The sequence below is a fragment of the Falco cherrug genome, chromosome 3 (genome assembly GCF_023634085.1).
Source record: "Falco cherrug isolate bFalChe1 chromosome 3, bFalChe1.pri, whole genome shotgun sequence".
Lineage (NCBI taxonomy): Eukaryota > Metazoa > Chordata > Aves > Falconiformes > Falconidae > Falco > Falco cherrug.
The window spans coordinates 62,410,898-62,428,433 of record NC_073699.1 but is presented as its reverse complement, the minus strand read 5'-3'; the positions used below and the strand labels follow the sequence as shown (position 1 = coordinate 62,428,433).

The 17,536-nt window shown below is 38.2% G+C and overlaps 1 protein-coding gene across 17 annotated transcripts in view; it reads left to right on the top strand.

The window, feature by feature from the left end:
- PIEZO2 (piezo type mechanosensitive ion channel component 2) overlaps positions 1-17,536 on the top strand; it is a 315,029-nt gene that overhangs the window by 145,178 nt on the left and 152,315 nt on the right. For all 17 annotated transcript variants that reach the window (XM_055705165.1, XM_055705169.1, XM_055705178.1 and 14 more), the window contains exon 4: positions 2,767-2,809. In XM_055705165.1, the coding sequence (XP_055561140.1) occupies positions 2,767-2,809 (43 nt within the window). The remainder of the gene's footprint in view (positions 1-2,766; positions 2,810-17,536) is intronic.

Genomic DNA, 17,536 nt, shown 5'->3' with positions numbered 1-17,536 from the left:
TCTTCAGACTTGAAAAAGTGTTAAATCCTCTTTCAGGGCCAGAAGGATTGCATAAAGTATACAGAGAATTGTGCGTGTCTGCCCTGCACTTACCTGTGTAGTGGCACAGTCATCTTTTTAACAATGACTTGATTCATCAGTGCTACATGAAAACAGATCAAGAGCATGCAAAAGATGGTGGGTTTGGGGGATAACACATAATAGATGTTGTTAATGGAGTGGTTATTTATCTCAATGAAATGTTAACAGTTTATTAGACTATACATGATTTTTGGTTTTCATGTTTATTTGAAATAAATGTATGTAAGAATGTTTGTTGCCCTGCTTTAGAGATGTCTTTAGAGGACTTCTTATAAAATATGAACTTGGTGTTGATGAAAGTTATTGTATGTAGGTAGTTGTGTGGACCTAAGTCTTGCCTCATCTCAAGCAAATACAGGTGCCACGGTAGAAGCTCCCTGTACTGATGAAACAATGTACATCATTCAGTTACTCCAGAACAGAACTTAACTCTTTTTTTTTTTCCCATAAAGTGAAGGCAGAGCTTTATCCACATCAGTTTTGAAGCCTTTCATCACTGTGTACTCTGCTGGGTATGGACCTGAAAACCCTCCCTGCTTTCGACTGAATGGAGACAATTAAAATTGTTTTTACATTGATCACTGGCTGTAGCTGTAATGGTCCTGGACAGAAAAGCTGTGTGTCCATTGCACTCAAAAAGGTTTTTAGAGCCTTTTGCTGAAAATCAGTGTGTGACTGAAGTTTGAAGTGACTGGCAGTGAGAAGTTGAAAGAAGGGATTCTAGAAGAGTGTAATGTGGTATACTGACCACGTTTGGAACCAGCCGTGAACCTACCCTTTAGCCAACCCATATCCTTCCTGTATGAAGTGAAATGTCAGAGTGTGGTTGATTATAGGAGCATATGCTTTTATGTTGCTTCTTTTCCTCTTTCTCAAAAACAGGGATTAATACAAGAAATTTATTTTCAACAGACCCACGTTAACTTCATTCTTTGGCTATCTAGTTAGGAACAGTGAAGGAAGCCTTGTATGACATAGGACTATAAGGAAATTAACTTTTTGGATTTCATTAATTTCAGTTTTTATTTGCTCAGTCTGTTGATTTGCAAACCAGACAGATACTAGATAATATTGTACAGAAAAATTGTATCTTTATTTCAGAAATTTACACCATTCTCCTTGGTCTAACCTGGAAAGTTTAGTCAATTGAGTAGAAAGAATTCTGTTGCTAGGTTTAAAAAAAAACCAAAACAAACAAACAAAAATAAACCCAAACAAAACCCCAAGCCCTCAAACTCAAAACTTTTAGAAGTTGAGTTCTTAGATTCTTATCTAGATTGGCAGTAAGTGTCCCAAATTCAAAGATGAAAAGCACTGCTAGGTCTTACTCAAATATTTAACATGTTGCAGATTAGAGGTAAATACCATACTGCAAACGTGGCAGGTCATTAATTTCTGAGCTGGTATCTTTAACAGAATGGAAAGGTAATGATGGTAAGAGATACATCTGCAGAGGTTTCTCTGGCTGATAATATTATGTCACCACTTCCCCATACTAATTTGGCAAGTAGGACTTGGATTATCAATAAAATAATCTAATCCATAATATTGTTATGGTCTTTGTTATAGGCACTCACTGCAAAATGTGCATTTAATCCCGAAATTCTCCAGATTTAAATAGGATGAAGTTGCTTTCCCTCATGTCTTTCCACTCTTTCTCAGTACTCAGCAACATTACTGCTTGTCTCTGAGTTTCTGTGGTGCTACTGGATGTCACTCACAGGCAATCTGTTTGTTCCTAATTTGTATTTCCCTTTAGGTGGCAGACTGCATCAACAACAGGAGTTATTATCTGTTCTCTGATTTAAAGAACCGTAGTTGCTTACATTGTGTGCAGTCCTGTTACATTTCCCACAGGAGTGTAAAAAGACAGAAAGAAAACTTTGACTCGGGTTCATGTCCTCCTATATATTTGCCTTGCAGACCCGTATGACTTGAGCTATTTGTGCTCTTAGTAGCCTGTATTTATAATGACCACATAATGGTACAAAGAAAGAGACTGGAAATAAGCAAAAAATTATCAAGAGCTGAAAACTGATCATCTAATGCTTGCAGTGTGCCAGGGTTATTTTTGAGAAAATTTAGGTAAAGGCTGTGTTAAGTGCAATGGTTTGTCCATTTGAGTAGTTTGTGGGGCTGAGTCCTTGATCATTTTAAGAAAGAGTCCTTTGCAGCTGTTTGTGTGAGTATGAAGGGTTAAACAATAAAGCAGAAATATATCTTCATGCTTTTGCATAAAAATAAAAGGGCCAGATTTCAGAAAGAGCTGTAAAGCTTTCAGCAAGAATCAGGAGAACACTACAGTAAAATGAAAAGCTGCAATGTGAAGAGTGCATGACGTGAGATGCCAGCTCAGCGCTTTCAGGAGTCATGTACAGATCACATTGCTCTAGGAGAGGAGACCACCCTTGGAATAGCAGTGAACTGTAGCAGTGACTGGCTGCTTTGCAGTGTTAAGGAATTATACAGGCTGATACCCCTCCACGCAGTTGTGTCACCCAGTGGTAGCCTCTCTTAACAGTTCTTCACTCTGAGTAAAACAGATGTTATTTACAAGTGCTTCTGTAGGGGTGGAAAAATCACCATACTATACAGATCCCAGCTGCACAAGGAAAGAAGAGAAAGAGTGTTCATACAATAAAGGTTCTTTACTGAGCGTGTTTGTTTTTTCTCCTCTTTGTATAGGTTCAACATGGGAGAAAACACTACGGCAGATTGGTTTTGAAAGGTAAGCCATGCATTTGTTTCCTTACCAGTGCAAAAAGAAAAGGAAGAAAAACTGCAGGGGCAAGTTTGCAGAATTATTTATTTTAGCTGTATCTATGACCTCAAATTTAGAGAGGAAGTTATGCATTGTCATGCACATATTATATTCAGCTTTTCTGTATATGTCCTCTTCTTTTTCCCAGTTGATCTAAAGAAACTTATTCACCTTATGAACTTGGCTTATAATGCTTTTTGCTGGTGGCTATATCGCATGCTAGTATTAAAAAAGGTGACACACTATTTGGGAAGGATTCTTACTTATCAATGAAAATATTGCTCTTGCTCATATTATTTTTTCCGTGAAACTTCTAACCTGTGACATATTAGTTGACAAAAATAAATGAAGTTGAAAGAGGACCAAAGCTGGCAGAGAGCTATTAAGCATCAGAGGAAAATTCAGAATTCAGCATTCCTCAAGTGCAAGAACTTCTTGCAGCCTGATTTAACCACAAGGTCATCATACTAGAAACATGTCTCTCTTAGAAGTAAAACTAGGCCAAGACCAGTAAAGAGTGATCTGATGTTGAGATTCAAATGCTCTATCTCATGTTGATTCTTCTACAAATGGTAAGCAGAAGAATCTGCTTGCAGTTGAATAAAGTTTTACTGTTTTCCCTCAACAGAGTGGCTTGCAGTTGCACACCAATGTGCTTGGGTCCCTGTTGACCAGGCAAGAAGGGATTTCCCTTCTTTGTGCTTCATGTGTGCATACTGTACGTACTGCCTGGGGCATCTCAGCAAACCCTACAGGCAATCACGCCTTTCTGAAGTCAATAAATAGCCATACAAACCATATGAAACAGAAAATCAATTACTTGCTTCCTTTCTCACAAACAGAAAGCAAGCTGCATTTTTCTTGTGAACTTGACCTTGCATAAAGTATTTATTACAACACAACAGGTGTCTGTTATGAGACTGATGCTTAATTACCCTAACTCCTACCTGTAATTAAGATTCTGGGATCTTGGCAGCAGTATATGATTATTTTTTTTCTATATCATTCTTGTATAGGAGTAGTCTGCTTGACTAACACCACTTGAAGAAATAAATTTCTAGATACTTGATTTTCTCTGATCTCCATCTAGAAATGTGACAGCTGGGGGAAGGATTAAGTCTATCTCTAAATAGCTTTAAGGTCTTCAGACTTCTGGGTCTCTAAAAGGTGGTCACCCATCTCTCTATAAGAACATGTGTTTGAAGTGTTTAAGGAGATGCTAGTGTCCTAATGACTAGTAATTCTTTTTCTTTAGAAATAATTTTGAAAGCATCTATGTTATGGTCCTGAGTGAGTATTCACAGGCTTAGCCTGGTTTACTTGTTCTGCTAAATACGGTAGATTTTCATGTTATAAATTACGTTTGCAAAAACTGAAGAACAGTGCTCTTTTCAACATAATAGACTGAAGTACATGGAAAGATTATGTTTTATTGTTATTCTCAAAGCCATAAATATTAGGTTGGTACATATTATTTTGGATCTTCAACGGAAACATAGAAAAGAAAATCACATTTGAGTGTGACAAAGATCTGTCTTGGTGAAATTTAGCTTTTCATTGGTACAGAGCTATCTTTGTAGCTTTACAGGCTTTTGTTAGTTTAAAATTAAAATATTACAGAACAATAAAAACACTTTTCCTCCGCCAAGTAATATGTAGAGGTCATACATATTTAATTATGTGCATAATTAATGATGTATTAATTTATGTTGTAAAACTCATGATACCAGTAGAGTCATTCCTGTAAAGACTTTGGCCAGACATTTTTAAACAAACAAGCCATTTTGTTGCTGTATATTTTTATCACAACATGATGAGCCAGACTGATATATGGAATACTTACCATTTTTTGTAGCTGAGGAAAGGTGGGAATTTTAAATTCATAGCTTCCCACCAGACAAAAATATTTTAAGTCTTTAATCAGATCACTAAAAAAAATGTCTCTCCTACTGCTCCATAAGCTTAAAAATGCCCCAGTAGTATAGGCAACCTGAATAGAAAATTGCAGTCTTTCGTAGTGGCAATATTTACTGGTCCTGGATAGGTTTCTGGTCAAAATTTATTATAAAATGTTTCTGTCTCAAATTGTTAATATATTAGCAATATTAGAAATATTTTTTTTTAAATATTGACAAGCATAAAGTGAAGTGTTGCTACTAAACCGGTACTTTCTGTTAAACCGGTACACAGCATGACGCAGTATTGACTGAAAGGAAAACTGTGATTCCATTTTGTTACAGTATCAGGATAGGGGCTGCGCTTCATAAGCATCAACTTGAGAAGCTGCAGTGCCAAATGAAGAATCAGACTAGAAATTCCTTAACTGTGACACCTTACTGGATACGGTCTATTTAGAGACAGGGTGTTTTTAACAACACTACAAAAAAAGTTGGATATTCGTGAAAATTGCATGCTCTCAGTTGCTAAGTTTGATATCGTCAAGGGGTTCTTTTTAATAGGTTGTGCTTTTTTCTCAATTTATATCCAGTTTGGTTTCTTGATGAGTGTTTCATTCAGCATGACATCATACATGTCTGAAGGGCACTAAAGTAAAATATTGATTCTTTCATCACCCCATTCTTCTAAGATTACAAATTAGCACCTACTGATTCTGTTTGTCTCCATCAGAATGGGAAAAAAAATAGTTTTGAGGAGTGCTAAAATTAATTGATACCTTGAGTCTATGGTTTAACACTGCCAATGAAAAATGGTAATTTTTTTTTAAGTTGAGTTCATTAGAAGTCCTATTTGTGGCAACTTCCAACTTGTGAGGTGTTTCAAAACAACAAGCAGAACCAACACTAGCTGTGTATGTGCAATGTATGTACCATGTGAAACATGGAGAATTCTTGGTCGACAATTACAGCCTGCCTGAGAGGAGGCAAGTATGTGGAAGAGATTACTGTACAGGTCCAATGGTTGCCATTCTAGTTTGGGAAGAAAAAAAAAAATGCTTTCAGGTGGTACTTCTGCACCCTGAGAGACTATCATCCTGGAGTAACTTTAATTGAAGCAGCATGTTAGTTAGCACAGATGGGGTGAAGGTCTGGAAGTATTTGGCTTGCCATAATCATAAAATCAAACGTGTTCTCATCAGCTTTTTCGGAGAACAGGCAAATAGAAAACAAGAAAAAATAATGTCCTCTAAATGTATATGAAGTCCAGTGTTAACTCCTATATAGCAGTATTTGCTTAATACCATATTTTATGTGGTTGCTTAACATCAGTATTTCTTAAGCCTTAAGGAACAGTTTCCAAAGTAAAAAAAAGTGATACACGTTGCTATATGTAATACCTTGATGCATGAAGTGCACTTAACTTGGAGTCCTAGAAGCAGAAATCCCAACGCTGCAGGTCTCTCAAACCTGAGAGATTATTCTGGAGTTGTTCCCACTACATGCTTTCCCTAGGCTTATTCTCTTGAGTAGGATTCCCTTTATGGCAGGTGATAGAGACGGGCTAGTGGGCTCCATCTAGGTTAGGTCTGATCCCACACAGCTGTTCTCCTGTTATGTATATCAACACTAGGAAAAAAAGCAGCAGCAGCACATGTTTTGCTATCTAAAAACATTCTCTGCAAGTTGTTGAATTAGGTACATCTGAGTCAGCTGTGAAACATCAATAGCATTTAAATGTGTTGTTTGAGCAGGGACATTCTTATTCAGGGGGAAGCAAGATTTTTAGGTACACAAAAGGAAAGACATTCAAAGTAGTGTCCTAATGAGGAATATGTCTTTGCTTAAAAACTGGAAAATTCATATAAAATGGTCTTCTTAACAGGCTGTTTTAGAGTGGATAGAGGAACAGGAGATGTGGACACTCAGTTTACATTGCAGAAAAATAAGCCCAGATAATATACAGGTTATGTCATCACTGCTTTGTGGTTACATTATGTTTATTCTGCAATAGTAGAGTGTTTACATTGCTGTTGTCTTCATATCCTGAAAAACATACAGGCACCAAGAGATCTGACTGTAAGGCTTTTATGTAAGCATTACTTGTTAGCTAAGCATACGCTGCTTTTCGGTGTGGGATAAATGAAAAATGCTGCACCTTGAGTAAAGTAGCTTTATATCCAGGAAATGACTGGAATTAAGAGCTTTTCAATTAAATGGAGTGTATGGTGTATGTGGGTTTGATGGATTTAAATTGAGGTCTTTATGTTATTGATTGTTTTTTGAGACATTACAAATAAGCTAATTGTAACATACTGTAGAAGTCATCACCTTTGTCCAAGATGATCTTGACTGCAGTCTCTGCGTTTTCTGCAGAATATTTTGAAGAGGTTTTGAGAATTATGAAAAATGTTGGCTTGTATTATGCTGTCCTATAAGAAGCATGGTTTAAATTGCTGTGTGATACCTGCATGCCACCTTACATTGTTTCTTTAATAATCTTTAATTAACCAAAGCAAGTAGATTTGTGGATAAATAGGATTATTTTTTTTGCCAGTTCACCTGGGGATTATTGTTGGTTATTGGTGTGTGTTTTGATGATACCCCCATATTCACTAAAATGTCTGGAAAGCAGTCAGCTCTGGTTTACTTTGTTCCAAATATGACTCAAAATGTGTTTCAGAAGGCATTGCTCATCTCACTTGTTTAAGATTTTTTCAGTCACCCACAGGACCTGGTGTAAATGGCTCACAAGCTCTCAAGTGAAATAATTATGAACATCTAACAGTGACTGCTTGTTTCCTGGCTACTCTGGCAATTAAAAAGAGAGCTTAATGCACAAAGCCTGTGAATTTCAAAAGGGAAGAGGCTCTGGTCAGTCACTGAGCTGCTCTCCTGTAACACAGTCTGTAGCATCTTTCCAGCTCATGGCTGGGGCAAAGCTTGCAGTGCAGAGCCTGGAAAGAGCTATGGCTAGCATTTGGAAAACTGCCACTTCCACACTGCAGAAAATTAAAACCAAAAGAAGGACTTTTTAAAAAATCTAAATTTCTCTAATTTGAGCTACCAGATAATGGAGTTTATGCCCTTACGTAGTAAGTTCAGTACTGATCACAGAAACGTCTTCTGTTGTTATGTATTTATTGACCTAGAAATAATCTAATAATTTTAAAACTTGAAATTAATATTATGGGCCTCTTAATACTCACTGTTCTGCAGTTTCCAGACTTCCAGTCTTCCTCTTACTACTCTTCTCTGAGTTGTAAATTCTAATGTGACTAGTAACTACTCATCTACCAACGACACACCCATTCCCTTTTTATGTTTGTTCCTCTGGTGTTTCTGTCATGTGTGTAATGCTTTACATTATGGTTCCGCAAAACAGAGTTAAGAGTGATTTAATAACTGTTATTATATGTTAAGTAAATACCAGATGTTTTAAAATTATGTATTTGAAGAATAATAGATGTGTAGTTCTTAGTTTTGGCAACATTTGATAAGTATGTTTTTCATAAGTAGCTGTTTCAGTGACACAGAGAAAGGAACTTTAGAGCACCAATTTCTCAGTAAATTGTAATTTTCTGTTTAAAAACTTGAGTTTTCCATACTGAAGATAAAACCTTTGTTTGGTTGATAGCTTCAAACTGATTCTGCAATTATTTTTATTTTTGTGGTATGCAAAAATGTGTTATTAATTTGAAGGTACATTTTTATATATGCAAAAGCATGTGACTGCCACTCTATATAATGGTAATAGGACATGTCTGCACCATTTGCACAGCAGCAACATCTATGTAGAAAGTACAACATGCAGCATCCCAGATTCTAGCTAAGGTGATTCGCAGTGAAGGCTACTCCTGTTAGTAAAGTACTGTGTGTTGACTTGTGGGCTTGTTATGCTTTTTTAAAAATCCTTTTACTATTTCTGAAGAATGAAATTATAGTTGGGGATTGGTAGCTCTCACACCTCAAGGAAAAGAAAGGGCAAGGAGGTAGGAACAGGAAAGGGACTAGGACTGTCAAGGAAGGAAGAAAAGACCAAAAGATTGCTAGGTCAAGGCTAGACCCCAGATACAGAAGATTGGTGGCTGCTATTAAGATGTAATCCAGATCTTCTATGTATTTCAGTAGCTCCTTCAACTACTCTTCTAATCACAAGGTGATAAGAACAATCTGCATTGTTTTTATCCGAAGCAAAATAAATGCAACAGGTTTGCATTCCACAGGTAGGGAGACACAGCTTTCCCAGTAGATGCCAGGAGCAAGCTGGCTGTCATCGCTGAGATGCATTTTTGTTCCTATGTTGGTCTTTGAGAGCAGACGGATGTCTGATTTTGCAGCTGCTCCACACATGCCCCTGCTCAGTCTAGCCAAAAATATTGTGTATATCTTCCCTACCCCTTGCAGAGACTGAGAACTCAATTTCCGAAACCACTCGTGACGTGTGGGGAGCCCTGGAATCCAGACGCATCAGAGGCACTTCCAAAGCACCTCCTTCCAGGTCTAGGTTGCTAATTACGAGCCTACTGGTGATCTGTTTTCTCTCTTTCCCCTGTGCTTAGATTGCTTGTAACTTGCTGGGACATTTGATTGGTGCTTGGCCAGAGTTCCTCTGGATGACATGTAAAGAATAAACAGAAAGAAGAGAATACCACTGGATTCTATAAATATTTATTATCCACAATTCTGGCTTGGAAATCCAAGTACCATATGGTTTTCTATAGTGACATCCCCCACTCCTGCCCATACTCTTCAGTGATCTAGTAAAAAGAATAATATGTGTTTGAAATATAAAGTCTTATCCTGATACCATGTTCCATAATTTCAAGCCACATATAGCTGAATCCTATAGCACTTTCTTGGGCAAGGCTCCCGTTGACATCATTTTGGGAGCATTGCCTCAGCTAGGGGCTGCAAAAGGCCACAGGGTCTGATCCTTGAGAGGTTATTTTGAAGGAAACAGTGCAGTCTGTATGGGTTTTGCAAATCTTGAATAATTTGAGTCTGGGAGGACAAGGAAAAATGGGTGGGGTGATGGAATTAGAGAGATGTGGGAAAAGCCCTTCCAGGCACCTCTTTCACCGTTTTGGAAAAAATAGCTGTAGTAGCCTATTGTGACTGCTTTGGTCTCCTGTCCCACAAAGCATTTAAGCAAGTGCTTAAGTTTTCAGCGCCGAGGCCTGCCTCCTTACTTCAGCAGGGTTCTCTTTTACAGCGTGCTATCCTTTAATTGCTTCATATCTGAGAAATTAGAACTATCAGAGTTGTGTTTATATTTTCTATTGCTATGCCTTACATTTGAGAAGGGTTAGTGTATAGCTTTCCACAGCATTCTTGGCACATCTTTGTGATAATATATGATGCCCATTATACTTTTGTAGGAATTAATGAATGTAATCACTGCAGAATAAATTCACAATTACGTACGTTCTTTGAATAGTATGGCAGAGTAATGTAGGGAGCTGAGGAGGTGGGACCAATTCCCCACCTTCCCTTGGGAGGCTGTGAATAAAAGAGCAGTTTATTGCTTATTAATCAGGATTGTTGTCTTCCAGGTGTCATCTCAGTTTAGTCGTTTCTTTGCCTGGCTGTCATCTAATCGATAGGTTGGGACCTGGGGGCAGAGAACCACATCAGAAGAGCTTATTCATATCCTTGCAGCTGCAACACTGCAGTTTTTTCTTAAGGGGTGATGGACGGCAAGTGAGGGGGCTTCCCATGCATGTGCACTTGTTTCCCGGCAAAGGGTAGTGCAGAGTCCTGAGTCCTGGGAAGACAGGGGGACTGAGGTTGCTTTAATTTAATTTTCAAAGCTTCCCTCATTTTCTTACTTCATGGTGGCCAGGACCGCGGAATTTTTGCATGTGTGTGCTGAAGTATTCATGTTGTTTATAGTGTGGGAAATGGTGAAGAAATGTGTTTTCAGTTTCATTTGATATATACTGCATGCTTGAGGTTCTATTTGAGTTTTCTTCGCTGCTCTGACAAAAAGTGAGACTTTGAAGTAAAAGTCTGAGTTACAGAGAAAGTTAGAATAAAAATTGGATTATATTGGCGAAGAATGAAAACATTGTTTAAAAAGATATGAAGAAAACGGAAGGTGTTTTTTTTCCCCTAATCAGCTGAAGTATTTTAGTCTATTATATACTGAAACAGAAACACATTAAATCTAGTTTTAAACCGGTTTAACTTGGAGGATTTTATTCCAATGTCCACTTTTAGTCTGGTGTTGCTGAGAGCAGTGCGCGGTCAGTCCAGTGTTCTCAAGCACAAGTTTACAAGTGAGTAAAGCTTTTTCTGTTTGCCTGCTAACAGAGAATACCCTGTATTGGACATGCCACAGTAGCTTGTGAAGTAACCTGATCCTGTTGCTCCCACTGAGAAGGAGATAATTTCAAGACAGGCGCCCTCATCTCTACGGCGAGCACTATCTGAAATGAGATCAGAACTAAGAAGTCCCCCGTTTGGGGCTGTTATCCCATTTACTGCTTGTGTTTCATGGTGCCAGAAGAGCTGTGGCCTATGAAGAATTTTTGTATTTAACTCTAGCCCTGGGCTGTATCCATAAAGCTGGACAGCAGTCCCCATTTCAGAGTGGTTTGGTTGTCAGCATTGAAGGACCTCCAGGGAGGCTCCATCTATCCTGAAGTTGCTCTTTTTGCTGTGTTTGGTTTATTTTTTCCTAGCAGTGTAGGGATGTTTGTACCAGCCCTTTCTTTGTCAGGTGAGTAAAGCACCCTACTCCTGAAGGGCAAATACTGCATTTGCCACAGTTAACTCCAAGAAACCCTACTTAGAATTTGATTAATCTTCTGCTTATTCCAAGATATGGATTGTATTCTGTTATTTGCCCTGCAGAAAGTGCTCTAGGGGTGCTGGTCGGCACCAGGCTGGTGTGAGCCAGCAGCGCGCCCGGGCAGCCCAGGGGGCAAACTGTGTCCTGGGGGGCATCAAACAGCACAACCAGCCGGTCACAAGAGGTGATCATCCTGCTGTGTTCAGCTTTGGTGTGGCCGCACCTCAAGCAAGGTGCGCGGTTCTGGGCCCCGCAGTTTAAGAAAGATGTGAAGGTCCCTGAATGCATCCAGAGGACAAGAAATTGCTCTCTACAGCTTCCTGAGGAAGACACATGGAGAGGGGGTTGCTGAGCTCTTCTCCCTGGGATCCAGTGGCAGGACATGTGGGAATGGTTCAAAGCTGTATCCATCAGGGGAGATTTAGATTGGTCATTGGGAAACATGTCTTTACTGAGAAGGTGATCAAACACTGCAACAGACTTCCTCAGGAGCCGGTTGATGCCCCAAGCCTGTCACTGCCTGTCAGAGGCATCTGGACAGTGCCCTTAACAGTGTGCTTTAACATGTGGTCAGCCCTGAAGTGATCAGGGAGTTAGACTAGATAACGATGTAGATCAGTTCCAACTGTTTTTCTGTTCTGTTCTGTTCTATCCTATCCCATTCCATCCCATTCCATTCTTTCCTCTAACAATGGTCGTTTCAGCATACTTTTTAAACTTAAGCTAACTTCTAAATTTAAGCTAGTTATAAGAAAAGCTGACTTTTGACAAATGTAATTTGCATAAATTTTTACAATATATTATCCTATCTTTTGCAAATAAACACATTTATTCTTAACAATCATGTCATAGAATATTTTTTAATATATTGCTAGTGATGCTTTTGTAGCCTTTGTGCTGCTCACCTGTGAGATGGTAAAGATTCACCAAGTGAGACTTTTTTATAGAAACTTTTCAGGAGATTATCACCATACAGCTAAAAACACTTAGACTAATAATTGCTTCCCTACAGGATTTTCTCAATTTTATTAAATAAAATGATAAAACTATCATGTAATATGTAAACATTCACTAAAATAACTTATTTTGAGCAGATTTAACGTATTTTCTATGTTTTAATCTGCCGTTTTCCTGTTTAAGCAATCATCTTAATGATAACATAAACAATCTCTACCTGAAATATTTATAGCAATCATGGATATTCTCTAGAGTACATCACTGTAATATGCCAAGAAAGGTATTTCCTCTGGGTTGATTGCAGCTACTTTGACACCTTCTTTTTAAACAGCAATGTAAATTTTCTAGATGTCTGAACACACAGTCCTTAATTGTATAAGTAACGCATGAGAGTAAACATTATGGAACCAATTGATTGTTAGTGGCGTAAATAAATAAACTAGATTTTAGGGAATAGATTTTCTAGAATTTAGAGAGTTCTAAATTCTCTAATGTAGAGAGAAGTCAGATATTAAAAATCTAATGTGGACATCACACCAAGTGAGCCAGAGGAAAATCACATTGTTTCTTACGCAAGTAGAGCACAGTTGTACAATCACTGTTTTTTAGTCCTCTGCATGGGTAAGCTGTAGGTCAAGAAGCCACTTAGTTGTAGAAGACATGATGGTCCAGTTCCCTGTCCAGGCTCCTGAGCACCCACCAAAAGATGTGGTGCACAAACATCGTGGAGGCAGAGCTCTTGCAGGTAATATCCTGTGACATAGCTATGATAAATCTCAAGTTCAACTGTGTTTAGGTAAGAAACACATCAGTGTTATTAATTACAAGATGCTTTATGAATCTTTCCCTTCCCCGATAGGGTTGTCAGGCCTGAGGGATCAAATCAGATTTATCCCCAGACCTAACGGAGGACCAGCAGTGTCAGTATACATTTGCCCGTGGTCCTACTTCCTCACTAGAGACTGTCTTACGGACATTTGCAGTGATCTCAAGACTGCTTGATACTAGGCATGCTTCGGCCAATATGCTGAGTTTGTCAAAAGGATTATAACGAGTCTCTTTTTCTTTAAGAGAAGGGGTCTCTTGGATTCTGGAAACATTAAAAATCAAACCATTTAACATTCTGAACTGTTTAAAAGCATCAAAATACCGTCTTTCAAGTGTCTGAGTCACTTTGGGAGTTGGGTTTGTAACTCAAGAATCCTGATTACTCTTGAACAGTTTATCTGTAATTTTTCTGTTGCAAGTGCTGGCAACTTAGGTGAACCAATGCTGCGTTTCTGGTTTTCCAAATGGAAGTGCTGCCCAAATCTATTTCTACTGCAGTATTTCAAAAGCCAAAAATCCACTAATACTTCTCCTTATTCTTTCTGACAAAAAAGATCTACTTTTGCCAGGAATAGTCTTGCCTTGGTCCTATGCTTCCTAACGTGCCTGATGCTACTATAACAACAATTCTACTACATGAAGCGTTCTTCCTTCATGCTTGCATAAAATTTTAAACAGAAAACGCTACTGGTGAGAAGTCCATGTAAAACTTCTCTTCAGCTGTACTGTAGTTAAGTATTATAGATACTTTATAGTTGTTGCTTTTTCTTAAACCACACCCTGGGGAGCTGACCTTTCACATGATTTTGCATTGTAGCAACAGTACCTGTTTCCTCTTTTGTTCTTCAAAAACAGTCAACTTTGAAATACGCCTCACTTGGAGAAGTCTTTCAAACAAACCTGAAACTTACTTATTTATCAGCATGGGTGAAGGTTGCTTACATACATCATAGCATTTCTCTACCAGTAGAGAAAAGGTGTATTTAGAAGCCAAGTCAAATACTTATAAAGTTACCTTCCAACCCTGTGGATAGCTTTCGGGAAATGGAATAATTTTATAGCCCAGGACAAAGCAGGAATTAATATGGGCTTGTCCCGTGCTTCCAGTCTTAAAAGTAGGTCTACTGGAGCAAATTGGATCAAAACAGAAATTCAAATTTTGCACCTTAGGACTATCTGTAATTACAGTGACTTTGTAATACTGCATGTCAAATTACGGACAGACCTCACATATGGAAGTCAGTTTAGGTTCTTAGCATGGACATAGAAATCTGTAATTTTGGGGCCAGTGAAAATTTTCATTTCCAGACAGAATGACAGTGTCTATAGTTCATGAAAACTTGGCCACTGCTGTGTGCCCTGTTTGAAAAAATACAAATATTTTCCAATATGCCTTTATTTTTCCTGCCTGTAAAGAAGTATCTGGGACTAGGTACACTCTGATGAAGGTACCAAAGATATGTATGTTTCAGTATGTAACAAATACCGTTTAGCAAGAAACAAAAAACAATTTAACTTTTCCTTGCCAAGTTGTTTACATCTTTTGCAGATATAAAGGTATGCTCCTTGAAGTATTTTCATGGCTTTTCTGCTACTGTCAAACTTAAAGCAATAAATAAAAAATGGATGCCACAAATAGTCATGAATAGCTTCAAAGTGATGATGATTTAAAATTACTGTTATTTTTCTCCTGGTTTCTAACTTTTAAGAGTGAAGTTTTTTCACATTTCACAGCTTTTCTTTATAGCTGTAAGGGGTGAAAATGGGTATGTGTAGCCTGCAGAAGGTGAAACTTTAGGAAAACATAGGTTCCCCAGTAAAGCTTTGGCAACTATCAAGGTAATGTTTAAGCTGTGAAAGACTCTTTTGCAACACTAGTTGGGTAACTACATCTCAGTCTTAAAGGGGTAATGGTTTTAGGCTACCTTGTCTCCATTATTCCAGCCTTATTTCTGCACTGAGAGAACGAATTAAGGGACTGTTAGATATCTGATTCTGTAAACGGCAGACAACCAAACTGCCGGGGTGGAAACGGTAGTACAGTTGTTATATGTATTCCATATGCTGCAAACAGCAGCACATCTATCTTCTTCTGTGTCTGTCATCTCTTCTCCCCTCCCCTCCCACTGTCACTGCACTGTCATAAAATTTCTTTCTTCTACTTTAGCATGTAAAAAACTACTTTGGTTACTTTTTATTTATTTGCTATCTTCCTGTAGCTTAAGTGTATGTGTGTGTTTGCCATCAGACTGCATCCCCCTGCTATGTGATGACATTGGCAAGTGATTGCACAACTGAAAGATTCATTGCTATAGCAGATGCAGTTGTGAATGAACAGTCAAATCAGCTGGAACTTTTAACTTAAACCTCATCAGTGAAGAGAATAAAGCACATGAATGCAAAGAACAAGGTTAAGAAGTCATGCAGTGATATAAAAATAAAACCTGATATAATTCAGAGGTGAAAGAATACATTTGTGGATTCTGTAATAGTGTTCTTTCACATTCATTTAATAATCTTACAGCTAATAAAGTTGGGTTTTTTTAAGTAAAGCCCTGATTTTTTAAAGTAAAAACCTGATTAGCTCTGCATCTAAAGCTTGATCATCTCACTAGTTGCAACGACCTCACTCTGCACAAGTCCTACAATACACTTGAAGTGTGGTCAAATATTCCTCTTTTTGAGAGCTCTGGAAATGCTCATACTGACTAGAAAACCAAGAAAAATAAAATCAGGTACATGAAGGCCTTTTCAATATGTGAAAAAGAAAGTACCTGAACCAACATAAAATTTTAGGAGATTTTGTATTAGAAAGGAAGATTATTATTAAGTGCTCTGGGCAAATGGTGAGCTAATGTGAGAGTAGTGTAAACCGGTGAAAAATTAATCAGAAAAAATAGAGGAAATGTGAGACGGTTCTTTATTTAAGAAAGTAACATTTGTGTTGAAAAATTAATCTAACCCTGGAAGAGAGCTCCATAGTATAGGGTTTTTCCCATTTTTTTGACATGAGTAAATGTTCTGTACTGACTTTTCCAAGCAGCCAGTAAATATTCTTTTCCATATGCATATGATGAGAAAAATGGAGCAGAGGTTAACACTCCCTGTTCACTGGGGACTTATGTGGCCTCTGCACACTGTCAGAACGCAAAGGAATATATGCTGTTATTGTGAAATCTGGATGAATTATGGGAGTTTACTGGGAAGCCAAGATTTCCCTTCATGGGTTACTATTCAGAGGAGAAAAAGACATGTGGGAGGAAAGAAGAGATGCAGGACTTGATGTTCACATCTGCTCCAGTTCAGTGCTGCTAGAAATCAGATCAGTCTGCCCCCATATTTCATTTCCTTCTGTAATCTTGACCAATAATTCCTAATTGGTATCAGCCGATCATCTGGCACTCTCTTTCCATGGCAAAATGAGTGAGCAGAGAACTTTATCCTCCTACTCTTTACTGTCCAAGAGACAGTAAAACTTTGAAAGACAAAGATCTCTATTAATTTTTAATGAAGTCACTGAAACATCCTCCTAGTCAATCTCTTTTCATTACTTCTGGTATGCCTGGTTTTTTGGGGGAAACAGTGCTTTAAGAATCCATGTGATCTGACATACAGCTCTGTTAATAGCAGACAGTGTCGTTAAAATTTTTTAACTGGTGTATTCTTCAAGTCTGTACTCTAGGTAAAGGTTCCTGGAGAGGACCTTTAGAGAGCAGTTCCTGAGCTGGAAAAAACACATATGGTGCCGCATCCCTTTGCAAAATCTGCACATAGACCAGACCCTCAGCTCCAGCTGCTCCTTCGGTCTTGTCTCTGCTCTGGGAATTACTCTGGCAATGATGATGTTTCACAAACTGGTACAATTCCAACAGAAGGAGTTAGGGAGGCTTTTTATGCCCTTCCCACCCCTGTCTGATTGGGAATGGTGCAGGCTCTAACTTAGCAGCTTTTCATGGCACATACTTCAATTTTGTGTGTGTTTGCAAAACATTGATTGCCCATGCAGTTTAATATGCAATATTAATAATATGGCCATATAAGGGCAGTTTTAATTAGTGAGCAGAAAAAGGGTGATTCCTCTTGTTAGTACGTTCAGCAAGTCTGAAACCCAGTAAGTCAAACCTGGATTATTTTTTAAGGTAGACAACTTTGTAGTCTATGGCAGGAAGATGACAATAATTTAAATGACTGCTTTTGGAAAATGGTAAGAGCCTGTGG